This window comes from Phyllostomus discolor, chromosome 13, assembly GCF_004126475.2.
Source record: "Phyllostomus discolor isolate MPI-MPIP mPhyDis1 chromosome 13, mPhyDis1.pri.v3, whole genome shotgun sequence".
NCBI classification, from domain to species: domain Eukaryota; kingdom Metazoa; phylum Chordata; class Mammalia; order Chiroptera; family Phyllostomidae; genus Phyllostomus; species Phyllostomus discolor.
In genome coordinates this window covers 62,636,332-62,652,139 of record NC_040915.2, presented here as the reverse complement: position 1 = coordinate 62,652,139, position 15,808 = coordinate 62,636,332, and the positions used below count along the sequence as shown (strand labels likewise).

The following is a 15,808-nucleotide window of genomic DNA, read 5'->3' as shown; positions in this document are numbered from 1 at the left end:
CTGCAGGGGCACGTTGAGTCCGCCTGTCGGGTCCCCTCCCTCTATGGACTCCCCTTGGGCACACACTGTCCAGAGCACTTCGGCCCGCCCTGCGTGGGAGTGTGTTGTGTGCTGGCCTACGCACGTCCTGCTCGGTTTTCTCTGTGTTCTGGGCTCGCAGCCCCTCTGAGCTCCCTTCATTACTGTGAACAGGCCCCTGCCATTGTGGGGCCCCCTCAGAAGCCCCAAAGGTGACCAGGTCCTTTTGTAGACATCCAGCCTTTGACAGCTGTGTACTACCTGTGGTCAGGTACAGCCCCTGAACCACCTGCAGTGAGGGGCATGGGTCTCCTGGTGACAGCGTTCGTGGTGTCCTTTGCCTAGGTGGCTTTGTCATGCTGTGGGGTGTAAACTGGCCTCCTCCTCAAGGGTTATGGGTTTGGCATCCTCGTGGCTGCAGGGGGCAGCTCCACCAGGCCAGGTGCTCACATGTGTCCTGTTTGTATCTCAGCCTCAGGAGCTGTTAGGCGTGTGGTGGTCAGCCAATCTGCCTGCCACTCAAGGACCTTTCTTTTCTTGCCCACATGACTGGAAAGCCTGGTGCAGGCTGGCTAACTGCCCTCTCACCTGTGGGCTGTTCTATGCCAGGTACCCATGGGCTTTTTCAATTGGACTTGTGGGTCATGCCCAGGGGGGCTCAATGGGAGAAATAGGAGCTGAGACCACAGCCCCAAGCCCTTGCAACTGTCCCCACCCCCAGAACCCATGAGTCTCCGGTGAGGCAAGAGGAAGAACATGTACGCGGCACAACTTGGGTTCAAGCCCTGGCTCTGTTTGTCCCACAGGCTGCGTGAAGGGCTCCGTGCCCACCACTGCAGTTCTAGTGTGCGTGCCACGCCAGCTCCTGGCTGTGCTGTACCGCACTCAGGTGATTCACAGCTGGTGGCTGGAACAGTGCCTCCCGGCCAGCCTGGTGAGGCCAGCCGTGCTCTGACCACAGGTCCCCCTGGGCAGCCCCTGGGAGCCCATGGTGGCTATTTTGGTGTGTTTCCCATCGCCCCCCAGCCCCATCACTCTCTTCCTGGCCCATGCCCGCCCTGAGCTCTTCTCTTACAGCCTCCCCAGAGGCCTCTCACCATCAGTCTGGCCAGAGTCGGCTTGGAGCCATTCCCTGGACTTGTTCTGCTTTGTCCCCCTTCTTGGACTGTCCTCCGGAGAGCTGTCTGTGAAGCTCCCTGGACCATCGGGCTGCTGAGGGGCCTCCATTACCCCAGGCCCTGGGTGCCCCGTCCCAACAGGACCCTCAGCTGGAGCACCTGCAGTCAGCAGCTCTGCTTCTCTCGCCTGCAGGGAAGGCTGCCCAGGGCCCTGGTCGGGGAGCCGGAGGCCCCCACCCCCGTGGTACATCTTGCCAGGTTGGTGTTTGCAGTTGTTCGGTTTGGTATTTCGAATATGCCTTTAGTTAAACTTTTTCTTTTCAAAATATTTCACTCTCCCGAAAACCTAATTAGGCCATTCATTCCTCTGAATGTAGTTTGCTGCTGTCTGCATTTTGTGAGCTAATGAGGCTGTGGAGGTGCTGCCAAACCTATCCTCCCGGGAAGCTTTCGCTCCGTGCCCTGGAGGGAAAGGCCTCCCTGTGGCCGTGGCCTTTCCTGGCCCGTGGGATCTGGGCCCCAGGGCTGGGGGAAGGGACGGCGAGTATATAGATAGGGAAACTGAGGCCTGGACTCCTGAAGAGTCTGGATGGCATAGATGGAGGGGTCTCAGCCCCAGCAAGGCCCACCCTTCACAAATCAGCATCTCCCGTCACCTCTCAGCACCTCTTAGCACCTCTTATCACCTCCTGCACCTCCTGTCACCCCAGGCCCAGGGTCAGGGCCATGGTCTCAGTGACACCATGGAGATGCCTCCTAAATCCCACTGGGCCAGGCTCCCCTGAGGGGCTGAGAGCCAGGAAGAGGCCACAGGACCAACCTACAGACTCCAAGTGACAGTGGCACCAGAGCCTCCTGTTTTGCCTTTTTAATAAATTATAAACCACTATGTGCATGTTTATAGAAACTGTAGACAAACCAGAAAAGAAGGAAAAAGAAATAACGCCTACCACCCCCCTCCACCCTGGCACTGGCGATCCTTCCCAGGCTCCTAGGGAGGCGGTTTCTGCGTGGGCGCGTCTCAGCTGCAGGGGCTGCGACATCCCTTCCCCTCCCCAGCCTCTTCTGGGTTGGTGCTTTGCCAGCACAAGACAGTGGGTGCCCCTCACCGTGCCGGCCCTGCCCTTCCTCTCCCCTGACCCCCTGGCCCTTTCCCCTTGGGCCTCTGCCCGTCCCCAGAGAGGCTGCCCCCGGTGTGCCCGTGGGGTTTGTGCAGTGTCTGCTGCAGCCCAGAGCTCAGGAAACATGTCCACCGTGGGCGCACGCGCTGTTTGCCGCACTCCTTTCCCATCAGGGCTGCTGAGGTAAACATCTTGTGCCAGAGCTGTTTTCTGTATTTAAACAACTTGGGTTTGCCTTGACCTTGCGGTCCAGGCCGGTCCAACTGTGCATGTGTGTGTACATGCGCTGGAGCCGTCTTAAGACTGAGTCCACTCCGCCCCAGGGACCTGCACAGGAGGCAGACCCCCTCCAAAGCACACAGTTCAGGGAGCTACACCTCTCCCACTCCTGTGCCCCATTGTGTGACATGGAAGCCCAGGTGTCCCAGCAGGTGTGTGTGAGGTGACCCCACTCCTGGGCTTTGCTGAGGAGTGTGGGTGATCAAGAGGCCAGGCTGGTCTCCAGCTCTGTGGTCATGGCAAGTAGGGCTGGGCCCCTCCCCTTCCCCTCTACTTCCCCCAACCTCAGTCCTGGTCCTGGGCACTTCCTTGGCCCCCACCCAGCCTAGTCCCCTTGGGAGTTGGAGACCTGGTGGTATCACACTCCTGCAGGTGATCACCTCTGAGGTGAGTGTCTGGGACCCTCAGGGAGGGCTCACGGATGGCTCTGGTAGTAAGAGTGAGTCTCTCCTGCACGTAGCTAGAGGTACAGGGTTTGGGGCACCTGACACCCAGCACCACTCTCCCCCATGCAGAGGGCCGTCCGTGAGTGAGGGCTCCAGGGCTCTGCTGAGGGTGCCAGCTCTGCCCCTTGGGGCGTGCTATGGACCTTCCAGTCTGCCTGCTTTAGGGACCTTGCAACCAGGAAGTCTGGCAGGGCAAGGAGGAAGCATGCCTTCTTCTCCTAGCAGCCCTGCCACCATCTCTCCCTCCCTTTCTCCCTCCCCCAGTCACCCTCCCCGCCCTGTGCACCCACTTTCTCCCTGACTCCGGACTCAGCTCCCTGATCCCCACATCCCCATCCTCTCTGTAGCCTGCACACCAAAGTCACGACTCCTCTCTCCTCTTGTATCCCTCCCCTCCCCACCCTTGTATTAAACGTGTGGAGCAGGATGTCTTTCCATTTATTTAGATCTTCTTTAATTTCTTTCAGCAGTGTTTTACAGTTTTTATTTTTTCTATTATGTTTTTATTTTAAAGATGTAATTTATTTAGTTTTAGAGAGAGGGGAAGGGAAGGAGAAAGAGAGGGAGAGAAACACCAATATGTGGTTGCTTCTCACACACACCCCACTGGGGACCTGGCCTGCAACCCAGGCATGTGCCCTGACTGGGAATCAAACCGGTGACCCTGTGGCTCGCAGGCAAGCACTCAATCTACTGAGCCACATCAGCTGGGGCTACAGTTTTTATTGTACAGGTCTTTCTTCTTTTTAGTTGAATTTATCTCTTTTGTATTGTTTTTAAAAAATATTTTTATGTATTTATTTTTAGAGAAAGGGAAAGGGAGGGAGAGAGAAGAGAGAAACATCAGTATGGGAGAGAAATATCAATTGGCTGCCTCTCACACGCCCTCCCACCGGGGACCTGGCCTGTAACCCGGGCATGTGCCCTGACTGGGAATTGAACTGGTGACCTTTTGGTTCTCAGGCTGGCACTCAGTCCACTGAGCCAGGGCTCTTTTTTATTCTTTTCGATGCTATTCTAAATGAAATAACTTTCTTAGTTTCTTGTTTGCATTGTTCATTGTTAATATAACTGATTTCTGTTTATAAATTTTTGTACTCTGCAAGTTTACTTATCTTGTTTATTAGTTCTGAGTTTTTTATGAAATCTTTGGGATTCTCTGACTATAAGATCATGTTGTCTGCAAACAAATAATGTAATTTTCCTTTCCAATTTGGATACCATTATTTATTTACTTACTTACTTACTTACTTACTTACTTTTTCCCCCTTTTGCCTAGTTGCTCTAACTAGAACTTCTAGTGCTGCACTGAATAGAAGTGGCGAGACCAGGAACCTGCTCCTTTTCCTGGTCTTGGGAGAAAAGCTTGGAGTCGTTCACTGCTGAGTCTGGTGTCAGCGGTGGCGTGTATGTAGTATGATATGTAGCATGTGTAGTATGATGTCGCTTTCCATACATGATCTTTGTTATGTTGAGAGAGTTCCTTTCCATTCCTCGATCTTTTTATATGTTCTTTATCATGAAAGAGTTTTGCATTTTGTCCACTGCTTTTTGTACATCTATCGAAATGATTTTTTTCATCATTCTGTTAAGGTGGTTCATTTTGTTGATTATCAACTCATATCCTTGCATTTCAGACTCAGTCCCACTTGGCCATGGTGTACAAGTTTTTTTAATATGCCACTGAGTTCAGTTAGCTAGTGTTGTGTTGAGAATTTTTACATTAATGTTCATAAGAGATACTAGCCCACAGTTTTCTATTGTGGCTTTGGTATCAAGGTAATGCTGGCCTCATAGAATGAGTTAGTAAGTATTCCCTTTTCTTCAGTTTTTGGAAACAGTTTGAAGAAGATTGATGTTAATTCTTCTTTCAGTATTTGGTAGAATTCGCCAGTGAAGCCATCTGGGCCTGGCTCTTGCTTTGTTAGGAGGCTGTGATTACTAATTTAATCTCCTAACTAGTTAGAGGTCTCTCTGCTCAATTTTCTGTTTCTTCCTGGATCAGTTTGGGTAGATTCTGTTTTTAGAAATTTATCAATTTCATCTAGGCTATTGAATTTGTTGGTGTATAATTGTTCAGAATAGTCTATAATCTTTTCATTTAAGACTAGTATATGTACAAGGGGGACAGAGGAATACGATATTACACAAGAAAAATATACTGAACACAAGTGTGGGTTTCTTCTGACATTTTTCAAGATTATGTTTAAGCAACCAAATTTGTAAAATGCAGGCAGGTAAAATATCCCTTTGCTCTCCTTTTTTTCAGCTTTATTGAGTATAATTGACAAAATTGTGAGATAATTTAATGTGTACATAGTGGTGAATGATATGGATGTACGTTGTGGAAGGGTTTACCCCGCCTAGTTAATTAACACATCCATCACCTCAGGTATTTGTGTGTGTGTGTGTGTGTGTGTGTGTGTTCAGATTGGTTGTGCTTTGTTTTAGGAATCACGTATTCACACCTACTCCCTCGCAGTCTTCAGTCCGCAGAGCCGCAGGTTTCCCGAGATGGTAAAGATGCTCCCGAGGGACCGCAGGCAGAGGATGCCTGCAGACACCTGAAGCCACCTGAAGGCACGCAGAATGTCAGTATCACAGGGTGGGGCAAACGTAGGTTCACAGTTGTGAGGACGCAGAACAGAGAACCTATTATTTATCAGTGACTGTATTTCCCATGCGAACAACTGTAAACCTACGTTTGCCCCACCCTGTATTGCTGGAAAATGCAGTTCGACCTCTCGCAGCCCTTGTTCCCTGAGGGGCGTTGCCTGGATCCCCTGCTTGTGGTGCCCCAAAGATGCCCTTGGCTTGGCCAGGCCGTTTGGATTCCGGATGTTTTCACTTGTTCTGGCTCATAAAGCTGTAGTCCATGGTCCTGGTGAGCCATATTTGTTTCCTCCCAGAGAAAAATTGACCGTGTGAACAGCAAATCGTGACTCTGAACATCTGGAAACTTCCCCACGATATCTCCTTAATATAATTAGTTTAATAGAGGTCCCGAGTTAAGGAGGTGCAGTATTTTTGTTTGTTTTAACAAAGCTGTCAGCTATTCTTACCTAAAAAAAGAGTGTGTGCAACATGAGAGGCGATGAGTGGGCAGTGGCTGCCGCAGCCGACACCCATGGATGTCCGGACGGTGTCCAGGCTGCGGACAGCCTGATGGGGGATGTGAACCCAGACCTCATAGTGGGCTGGGACGTCAAGCTAGGCAGGCCTCCTTCCCACACGCAGAGTGGGCACCACGTGTTTAAGAAGTCCAACGAAACATCAGCTGAAAAGAGCGAATTGTGAAACTCTGGGAAAAGACACGTCCCCAGCTTTCTCAGCTTGTTTTCTGGACAGAAGGCTCAAATTCCGACCTGGACAATGACCTCCCCGCCAGAGGCCTTCGCTGTTGAGGGCAGTTTCTGACCTTTTCTTTGGGTCCCACGTCTATTTTTTCTCCCTCGGAGAATTCCTGTTATGTCGAAGCTTAGCCCAGGACTCGCTTTTTTACATCTCCTGTCTTTCCTCTTTCATCCACTCTTTGTCATTCTCTGCTGGTTTGGAAGGGCCGCCTCGAGCTTGCTCTCTGCCACCTCACTGTATCCTGGTTTTCTGCTGGGCCCTGTCTGCTGTTTGCTGCCTCTGCCGTGCTTTCCTGTACATCTATCTCTACAGGATCCTCCTCATTTATGATCGTTCCTTTTCATTATGGTCTATTCCCAGTTCATCAGTTCAATTCTGTCTTTAACCTTTTGAAGACACATATCAGCTATTCCCCAATATCTGTGCTAATAAACATATTTGGCAGTTCTCTCAGGTCCCCCAAGGGCAGCAGGCTCTGCCTGGGGTGCTGGGGTGCTGCAGGAGGTCTGTGCATGCCCAGCCACCCCACCTGTCACAGACAGACCTCCGTGTAGACTGGGCTGGACACAAAGCAGATCTATGTATGCATATATATGCATGATTGTGTGGGTGGCTGCACGCATGTGCTGCAGGTGGGTTTTAGGAAGTCCCAAAACAGTCGGCAAGGCTTCTGCAGTATTTCTTCCTCCTTGTGGCCAGCCACAGACAAGCTTGGTTCCCAGCAGGCTCTTGTAGTATATGTGTGTGGGTTGGGGGCACCAGACTGGGACAGTGTAGGGCCTAAAGTCTGTGCTGAGTGGGGGTGGGGTGGAGCCCCCGCCCAGTCCCACTGGGTCATTTGCATATGAAAGACAGGACTTCACTGCTTGCCGGAGGTTGGTGGTGTCTGGCCTTGTTGCCATGGGCACTCAGCTTCAGGAGCAGCAGAGCTGGCTCCCAGACAGAGGAGAGGGGTTGGGAGCAGCAAGGTTGGCACACAGCTCAGTTTCTGGGAGGAAAGAGGTGTCCTTGGGGGGCCCTCTGAGGAGCCAGAGCTGGCCAGAGGCCACTTGCGACCCTGGGCAAGGGCAGACCAGAGGGGACTTAGCCCTTTGATGCGGCAATCTAGGAGCAAGACTGGAAGGGTCGGGGACCTCCCTCCCTAGGGCGAGCCCACCTCTGACCCATCCAGAACCGGGCAGCCACAGCCGCTCTGCCTCCGCCCACAGCAGCCGGAGGGTGTTCCTGACACCCTCGCCACTTGTAGGCCCTGTCCCCTTCACTGCTGTGAGTGACTTGTAAGTGAAGCCAAGTGGGGCCTCCCTGCTCCGGTCCCCAGGGTTGTTCCCTAAGGAGGGAATGAGGGTAATTTCCCCATGCATCTCACTCTTCCCAGAGAACCTTCTCCTGGAACTGTGGGGGATTCAGCTGAGCCCAGGTGCCAACTCCCTGGATGGCAAGGCTCCAGGCTGGGCTACGTTGGGGTCCCCACAGCCACCCCCTCCCTCCCAGGGCTGTGGGGAGGATTGACCGGGTATTGCTGATAATGTCTGTGCGAGCATGTCCAGCCGCCTGAAAGTGTCAGCAGCTAGCTGATGGGAAGGCCACCCAGGAGGGTGAAGTAGGGGCCAACGTGGGGGTACAGGGACGCTTGCTGTCTGGCAGGGCCACTGCTGTGTCAGGGCTGCCCCATGTCCCCCTCCCTGGGACCTGTATGGATCTGTTCACAAAGGGATGAGTCTGTCCTGAGGTCATTACCGCTTCATGCTGCTGCCTGGGTCTGTGATCCCCCACCCCAGGCACTTAGTGAGCAAAGCTGCAGTGCGTCAGACTGAGGTCACTTGGGGAGGGCTGGCCCAGCAGGGGCCTGACATGCAGGGGCACTGCCAAGTGCCTGGTCAGCAGCAGTCAGGGTGGGAAGTACGTGCTGGCTAGGACAGGGCGGGGCTCCATGGCTGGGGCCACCTCCAGGGCTGGAGGGGCTGGCAGGGAACCTGCTGGGGTGTGCTTCCCTGACTGTGGAGCTGGGGTACACACAGGACAGACACACTGGGGTGGAGACTCCATGTTGGGTGCCTGTCACTGTGTCCTGGACCTACATTGCCCACAGAGTCCCTTCTCCCCAACTCTGGAGTAAGCCAGGCCACAGCAAGGCTCCCTTTTGTCCAAGCGTGTCCCAAGTTTGTGGCTGCAGTAAGTCTGCCCCAGGCCACATAGCGTGGCTGGTGGAATTCTCCTGAGGGCAGGCAGGCAAAGGTGGGGACTTCGATAGCAGGGGAAGCCAGGCCAGAGAAGCTAGGGGCAGTGAACTGGTGGGGGTGGGAGTGGAGGGGAGGGACAGACACCATGCGCGGTCCCAGACCTCCTGCCATCTGGCCAGCCTACCCTACTTGCCGGCACCAAGGACTTCCTATCCCCAGTTCCTACTGGGTCCTCTGCCTGGTTTGCAGTGAGGTGGGAGTTTCCCTGCTGCCGATGCCTTCTTCCACTGATCTAGGCAGCATGCACTGCTTGTCACAACCATGGCGAAGACAGTGGGCAGTCCTCTAGCCTGCAGCAGACAGCCTCTTCCCGGGGCCATGGGGCTCTTCCCAGGGATCCTTCCACAGACGGTCAGTGCAGGTGGCTGTGGTGGGGCGGGGGCAGCCCCTACCCCTCAGACTCTCCTGCCCCAGCTTCCTTGGCTCTATAATGGGGGGCAATGGATTGAGGGGCCCTGTCTCACCCCCCTAGAGGCTTATTGGCCACAGGCTCCCAGGGGCTGTAACCCCATTGCCCCTCAAAGAGGCTTTGTACCACCACAAAGAGGCTCTGTCCCTCCCAGAGAAGCCTGGGTGTTGCCATAGTGACAGAGGGGCCTGGAAGAAGGGGGTCCACCGTGCCGAGGGACAGGGGCATTCCAGGCAGAGGGCACTGGTGTGCACAGGCCAGTGGCCAGTGTGGGTAACGGCTGCGCTGCCTGGCTTTGGCCCTCAGCCTGGCTAGACAGCTGTCCCAGCTGTGCCTCAGTGGAGCCATCAGAGGATCTCAGGGATCCTGTGGCCCCCTCAGTAGAGGCTCAGCTCCCAGGCCCTGGTTGCTTTTGGATCTGCTTGGGTTTGGCCCCAGCCTGGCTGTGGCCTCAGGCCCCTCGGGAATGCCTGGGTCCCTGTGTTCACCCCAGAGTGTGTCAGGGTGGGTCTCTGAGCCTGGGCCCTCATAACTGACCCCCCCCCCCACATTGTTCTCTTCCTGAGATGGGGGGGTGGTGAACAGGACCCTGCTGGAGGGCCTGGGGGAGCCACATGGGGCACCCTCCCTGCAGGCTGGGTGTCTTGTGGGGGAAGCAATGGAAGCAGGAGCCAGCTATCCCACACAGTGGGGCACCATGGGGTTCACCCCTCCCTTCTGCCCCAAGCTCTCTTCTCATGGTTGGGACTGGAGTGGTGGGCTATCAGCGCAGATGGAAAGAGGACAGTGACTGCCAGCCCCCAACCCTCTCTACCTGGAGCACCACGACTCCCCAGCCCTGGGCCCTTGAGGTGCCCCTGGGCCGGCTGCTGCAGGGACCACAGAGATGGTGGGTCCTTGTTGCCTGTACCCACACTTGGAGCCTGTGAGGCACAGCCTCAGGAATTAGCTGCAGATGCAATCTGAGTCAGTGGCAGGAGGGAGGGGGCGACAGGTGGGTCTCAGGGAACCAGGGAGACTTGAGGGGGCCACATCTGGCACAGGAAGCACATTCTGTGACCTGCCCCAGTGGGACTCTCAGGCTCAGACCCTTTAGGGGGCTCTGGCACAGTGCTCTGTGGCTCGGGCCTCCCACCGAGGAGGGGCAGCAGCTGGGATGCTTACCTGCCCCTGCATGCTGTTGCGACATCTGACCCGCAGTCACCTGGCCTCTCCCCAGCCCCAGCCCCCGCCCAGGCTCTTAGCTCCTCAGACCTCAGGTTCCCTAGGTCCCCAGAAGTGTCCCTGCTGGGATCTGACCCCAAACTTCCCGCTTTAGGCCCTCCCTTACAGCTCCTGGTCCTTCTGGATCATCTGCCAAGTGGCCCCCGTGCCCTGGGGCTGACCAGTGCTTGACCTAGGGTGCCCCATTAGCACAGGGCAAGAACCCTCAGGGGGACTCCCCAGACCACTCTCCCCGTACGTGGGAGTCGTCCTCCATGTGGTCATGGGACGTGTGCTGCTGTGGGTCCGCATGGACAGCTTTAGGGCAGAAGGAGGTCCCTGAGGGGCCGTCTCTGCTCCCCCAACCCCCATGGTGCATGGTCCAATGCAGTGGGGGCGCCTCCTCTGCTGGGGAAATCTAATTTCCTGGCTGAATGCAATGACGGCTCTCCCAGCTCCCTGAAAATCCTGCTGCTTCCCTGGGCAGCTGTTGGTGCGGCTCAGCCCCGCCCAGGCCCCCAGGGAGCTGAGTTCCTCAGCTTTCTCGCTCACTGGGTCTGTTTTCCCCATTTCTTCCTTAGGGTCTGATTATAGCAGGAGCTCATGCTCCTCCTAGAACACTGGCACGGGCCCCTGGGGGCCCAGAGCCGCTGCAGCCTGAGATGGTTCCCTCCGGTCCTCTTCTCGGTGCCCATACTTTTGCGCACAGCTATCTCCATGCTCATTGCCTCTTGTCTCTCTGGCCACATCCCGTGTTCATAACCATCACCTACTTTAAGTTGGGGTTTTGGTTTTTCTAATTGATTTATAAGAGCACTTTATAGACAAAGGATATCACTTTGCTACTGGATATTGCAAAGACTTGATCCCAATGTGTCAATTGTCTTTTGGTTGTCTTTGTGTCTTTTTCTCCTACTTTCCATTAGGGGAAATTACAAACACGCAGAGGTAGAGAAGCTAGTGTGACACATCCCCATGTACCCCTCCCAGCTTCCGCCATGATGACGTCACAGTCTAGAAGTAAACTCATTGTCTTTTGTCTGAAATGTTCTACACATGTGCTACTGTAAATGCTGTCTCTTAAAAAAAAACAAACAAACAACCTATAACCACAATACACGACTCTTATTTTGGACATGCAGAAATGTTTCATTCTCACAAAGCCAAGCCAGTCCGTCTTCCCTCAGCAGTTCCTTCCAGTGCTTTAAGATTGAGAACAGCCTCCTCCCACCCAGGCACCCGAGGTCTCACACCGACTGTGAGTGACCCAGTGGTGCTGGCTGGGACAGAAAGACTGACAAGGACTCCGCCCTGTGTGAACCACGTGCCCCAGGCCTCCTGCTCCATTTCTGGGGCCTGTGCCCCAGGCCTCCAGCCTCGGCGCAGTGTGTGTTGATTGGACAGAAGCCACCCCTGTGGCTAGAACCACAGTAGGGGGCCCTACACAAGATCTGGCCAGAGGAGCAGGGATCAAGTCCCCATCATGCTGGCAGTGCTGAGATGGAGCGGTGACACCCTCAGGCAGAGGGGACACAGTGCCACCAACCTGGGTTCTGCCCTTCTGCTTCTGCTCCTGCTCTCACGGCTTCTTCCCCATCTAGGTGGGTGGGGCTGTGGGGGTGGGGAAGGTTCAGCCTCTGGCCAGTCCCCTGTCTCCCCCCAGGGTGGACAGGGGCAGCAGGCAGTGTGCTGACAGATGGCCAGTGAGGGGTCAGGATTGGAGCCCAAGCCTCCTGCCTACCCCCCCTGCTGGCCTGACCCTTAGGAAATTCCTTTAATTCCTCCACCCAGATTGGACTCAGGCTCCATAATTTGATTTTCTGGAGCAGGGTTTGGCTGTACTCCCTGTGAGCAGGAATGTCTGGGTTAGCAGAAAGACGTCAAATGTGGGCTTAGGTTCTGGAGGGAGGATCAGCGTCTTCCCCCGAGTCCCTCTGATAGCGCCTTCTCGTTCCCGATGGAGTGTGTTGTCTATAGTTGTGCCCAGAAGGCTTGGAAGCTGGGCTCCCTTCTCCCAGGGGTGTTTCAGAGCCTCGTTCTTGCCCATCTGCCCACGCATTCATCTGCCTACCTGTCCATTTACTCAATTCTCCGGCCAGCCTCCCATTCCTGCACCCATGCTTTTATCTACTCACTGACCACCTAGTATCCACCTATCCAGCCAGCCACCCATCTACCCCATCCTCTCATACAACGACCTACTTATTCTGCAACCCACATGTCCACTCACTCGGCCATTCATTTCCCCTGGCATCTGGCCTCTGTACTTGCATCGCTCTACCCACCCACCAGTCCTTCCACCCGGGTTCACTCCTGGGTACCCAAATCTGGACAGGCTCTCCCCAGGTTGAGTACCACCACTCCTTCCCCGAGACAGGCAAGACTGTCTCTGGGCGGCATGTTTGTTCCTGTCTTCTTGCTAAATTACCTCCACTCCACGGGCAGGCTGGCGCCTGTGGGGAAAAGTGACTTGCGAAGGTGGTGGCTGGGGTTGGGGTGGGGGTGGGGATGGGTTTGCCCCACAGGCAGTGCAGGCAGAGTCCTTCCCAGGAGAGCAGTGGCCATGACGACATCAGCCAGGAAGGCCAGCGAGGCTTGGCCAAGGCCTCACAGTGTGGCACCTCCCTGCCTGCCTCCAGAGCCACCTGGGGTACAGCAGGAGTGAGTCTGGTGCCCACTGCTACCTAGGATCAGGCCCTACCCCAGGGCCGGGCTTGGGAAAACATCTTTGAAGTCTCATGGTCGATCTTAAAATTCATGCACATTTTGCCTTTCATGTCATTACATATTTAGTATTCTAATATAAAACTAGCATTTTGAGTTACCCTCAGAAAAGCTGCCTCTGGGGCGATGGCCTGGGTCACCTGTGCCCACACGTGCTCCTGTACACCTGGGACCTGGGGAAGCTGCTGTGTCAGCAGAATGGGCCTGGTTACTGGATGCCCCCAGTCTCCTGCGCATGCCAGGGCTGCCCTTGAGGCCACCAAGGTGACGAGGCTGCAGTCTGCAAGGTTTGGCACCCTCACAGGCAGAGGGGTGCACCCTCAGACTAGAGCAGAGGGCGCTTGCCCAGGACTTGGAGTCTCTGTTCTCCTGCGGGGGCTGCGGGGCACTACACCCTCAAGCTGGCTGGCATTTGAGGGTGTCACCTGGGAGACACACAGTCATTTAGCTCCAGCTGAGAGAACTGAGCAATGGAAAGGTCAGTGTGAGGTTTGGCCACCTTCTCACTATAGCCTCAGAATTCTGGGCCCCTGGCCAGACCCCAGCCAGAGCTAGTGGGCCTCTTTCAGGGGGCTCCTTAGACCCCAGAGCTGGGCGGGGCACACTGGAGGGCCTAGGCCAGGGAGGCTAGAGGCTAAGGCTGCTCCCTTGCCTGCTGACCCCAGGATCTGCAGTGCAGACCTGGTCCTGCTGGGGCGGGGGAGGGGAAGCTTGAGGTCAGTCAGCAACTCATGTCTCTGCAGGAGGGAGGGCCCTGGCCATGAGGCCAACCCCTGTCCCATGGGTCCTGACCATCGCCTCCCAGGCACACTTTCCCCTCATACGAGTGGCCTTGGTCCCAGCAGAGATGCCCAGGGCCTCGAGGCTTAGCTTTGACTGTCCTGTACAGTCAAAGCTGGCTGAAGCCTGACCTGTGCTGCCCTCCAGGGAGGAAGGGCCTCACAGCTGAGGGCAGCCAGGTTTAGCTGATCCGTGCTCAAGGCCTGGTGGCCACCACATACAGGTGTGTCTGGGATCCCTGCACAGGCAGTGGTGGGTGTACATGAGGCTGCGTGCCCACACTGTACACACTATGCTGCTTGTCCCTTACTCCCTACTGGCCAGAGGACCTGGTTGACATCTTGCCAACTGCACCCCCACCTCTCTGTGGGTGCCAGGACCTCTCCCAGCAGGAGTTCAGTTCATTCTTCCCACTGTGCTGACCTCACTGCCCCTCCTCTAGGTCATGCTGACAGTTTATCTGTGTGACCGGTGCTGGGGAAATGAAGAGCAGCTTCTGGGACCAACACTGGCCTCTTTTCCTCTCTGGGCCTCGGTTTCCCTAGGTGTCACAGTGGACTGGACTCTGTGATGTCCTTTCAACTCAAGGTGAACCCACACTCCCAAGAGTGTGCCTGGCCCAGCCACCATTGGTGTGACCAAACCTAGCACTGACCCTTCCTCCATGGGGCTCTGCCCTTGCAGCCTTGAAGAGCTGGAGCTCCTCAGGTGCTGCCCACTGTGCTGTGTCTCTAAACTCAGGCCCTACGTGGGCGGAGGAGGCAGGGGCCAGGAGGAGGCCCCGAGCAGCAGTTTGCACCATGAGGCATACCAGAGTGCCTGGCAGTGTGGTCACATGGCCTGCACCCCCACACGCTGCCGTGCGGCTGGATGTGAACTCCAAATACTCCTCCTGCTTCTTTTTGCCCATGAAAAACAAACACACTGAGCAGCCAGGGAGCAGCGGCGAGGAAAAGCACTGGCTCGTCATTGCAGCTGCCAAGCCCCGCCACCCCCACCAGATTCCCTGGAACCTGCAGGGGAAGCACTGGACCGGGACCCAGACCAACGGCACACTGGGCCTGGGGAGACGGGGCCCCTGACCTCAGGCTCCCTCTGGATCCGATGTCCAGCGTGGGCCATTTTCAGGCACAGAGTTGCACTCAGGCTGTGTGCGGTTTTCACTCTGTGGTGTGGGTAGACGTCACCCTTGTTTCTGCCAACGTAGCTGTGGATGGAGCCCAGACCACTGGCCTATAGGCAGGTGACACCCCTGTGCCTGCCTGGGTGTCCTGGGTACTCTGGCAGCTGTGGAGTGATACCTCACTCCCTGCTCACTGATGCAGGCACTCTGCCACACCAGCTGTGTGGCCATGGACAGGTCCCCTGCCCTCTCTGGGTCCCGTCCCAGAATTCACCTCAATGAGTCTGGGATGTCCTATGAGATTGTGCTGAGCTGGCATGTGCAGCGGGCAGCAGAGGGCCTGGGAGGTCTGAGTGTTGGTTACACCAAGCTCTTCCTTCCCTTCCCTTCCCAGGGGGCTCGGGGACCCCCGTAGTCCATGGTTCTGCTGGGCCTGCCAGGCAGCGGGGAAGATTGGGTCAGATCCCCACACCCCGCAGGGAAGGAGCCAGCTGCTTCCGGCCAGCCTCAGATTAATGGCTTTTAATTTAGAATTTAATCAATGTGGCTTCTCTCTGGAGAGCTGGATGCTCCAGTCTGGGAGTGAGTTGTATGATTTGTGAGTGGGGTAGGCAGGGGGCCCATGGTGGCCTCTCTAGGCCTCTGCCTTGGCCCGACTTTGACCTTGTTCTGCTTTGCCTGCAGCCAGCAGGCATCCCAGCCATGGAGGACTGCAACGTGCACTCGGCTGCCAGCATCCTGGCCTCGGTGAAGGAGCAGGAAGCTCGCTTCGAGCGGCTGACATGGGCGCTAGAGCAGGAGCGGCGCCATGTTGCCCTGCAGCTGGAGCGTGCCCAGCAGCCTGGTGTGGGCAGTGGTGGCGTGGGCAGTGGGCAGCCCCTGCCGATGGCTTGGCAACAGCTGGTCTTGCAGGTAACAGCCCAGTGACACAGGAAGGGGAAAACGGCCAAGTGGGAAAACAATCAAGGGGCCCTGGTGGGCCACAAGCCAGCA

General features: G+C 55.8%; 1 protein-coding gene across 8 annotated transcripts in view; it reads left to right on the top strand.

The window, feature by feature from the left end:
• The window catches only part of ARVCF (ARVCF delta catenin family member), a 44,981-nt gene that overhangs the window by 8,843 nt on the left and 20,330 nt on the right, over nucleotides 1-15,808 (top strand). For 6 of the 8 annotated variants that reach the window (XM_028527489.2, XM_028527488.2, XM_028527487.2 and 3 more), the window contains exon 3: nucleotides 15,500-15,727. The exons of the other annotated variants lie outside the window; for them this stretch is intronic. In XM_028527489.2, coding sequence (XP_028383290.1) covers nucleotides 15,518-15,727 — 210 coding nt within the window. In that variant the 5' untranslated portion in view covers nucleotides 15,500-15,517. The remainder of the gene's footprint in view (nucleotides 1-15,499; nucleotides 15,728-15,808) is intronic. 8 annotated transcript variants of the gene reach the window in all.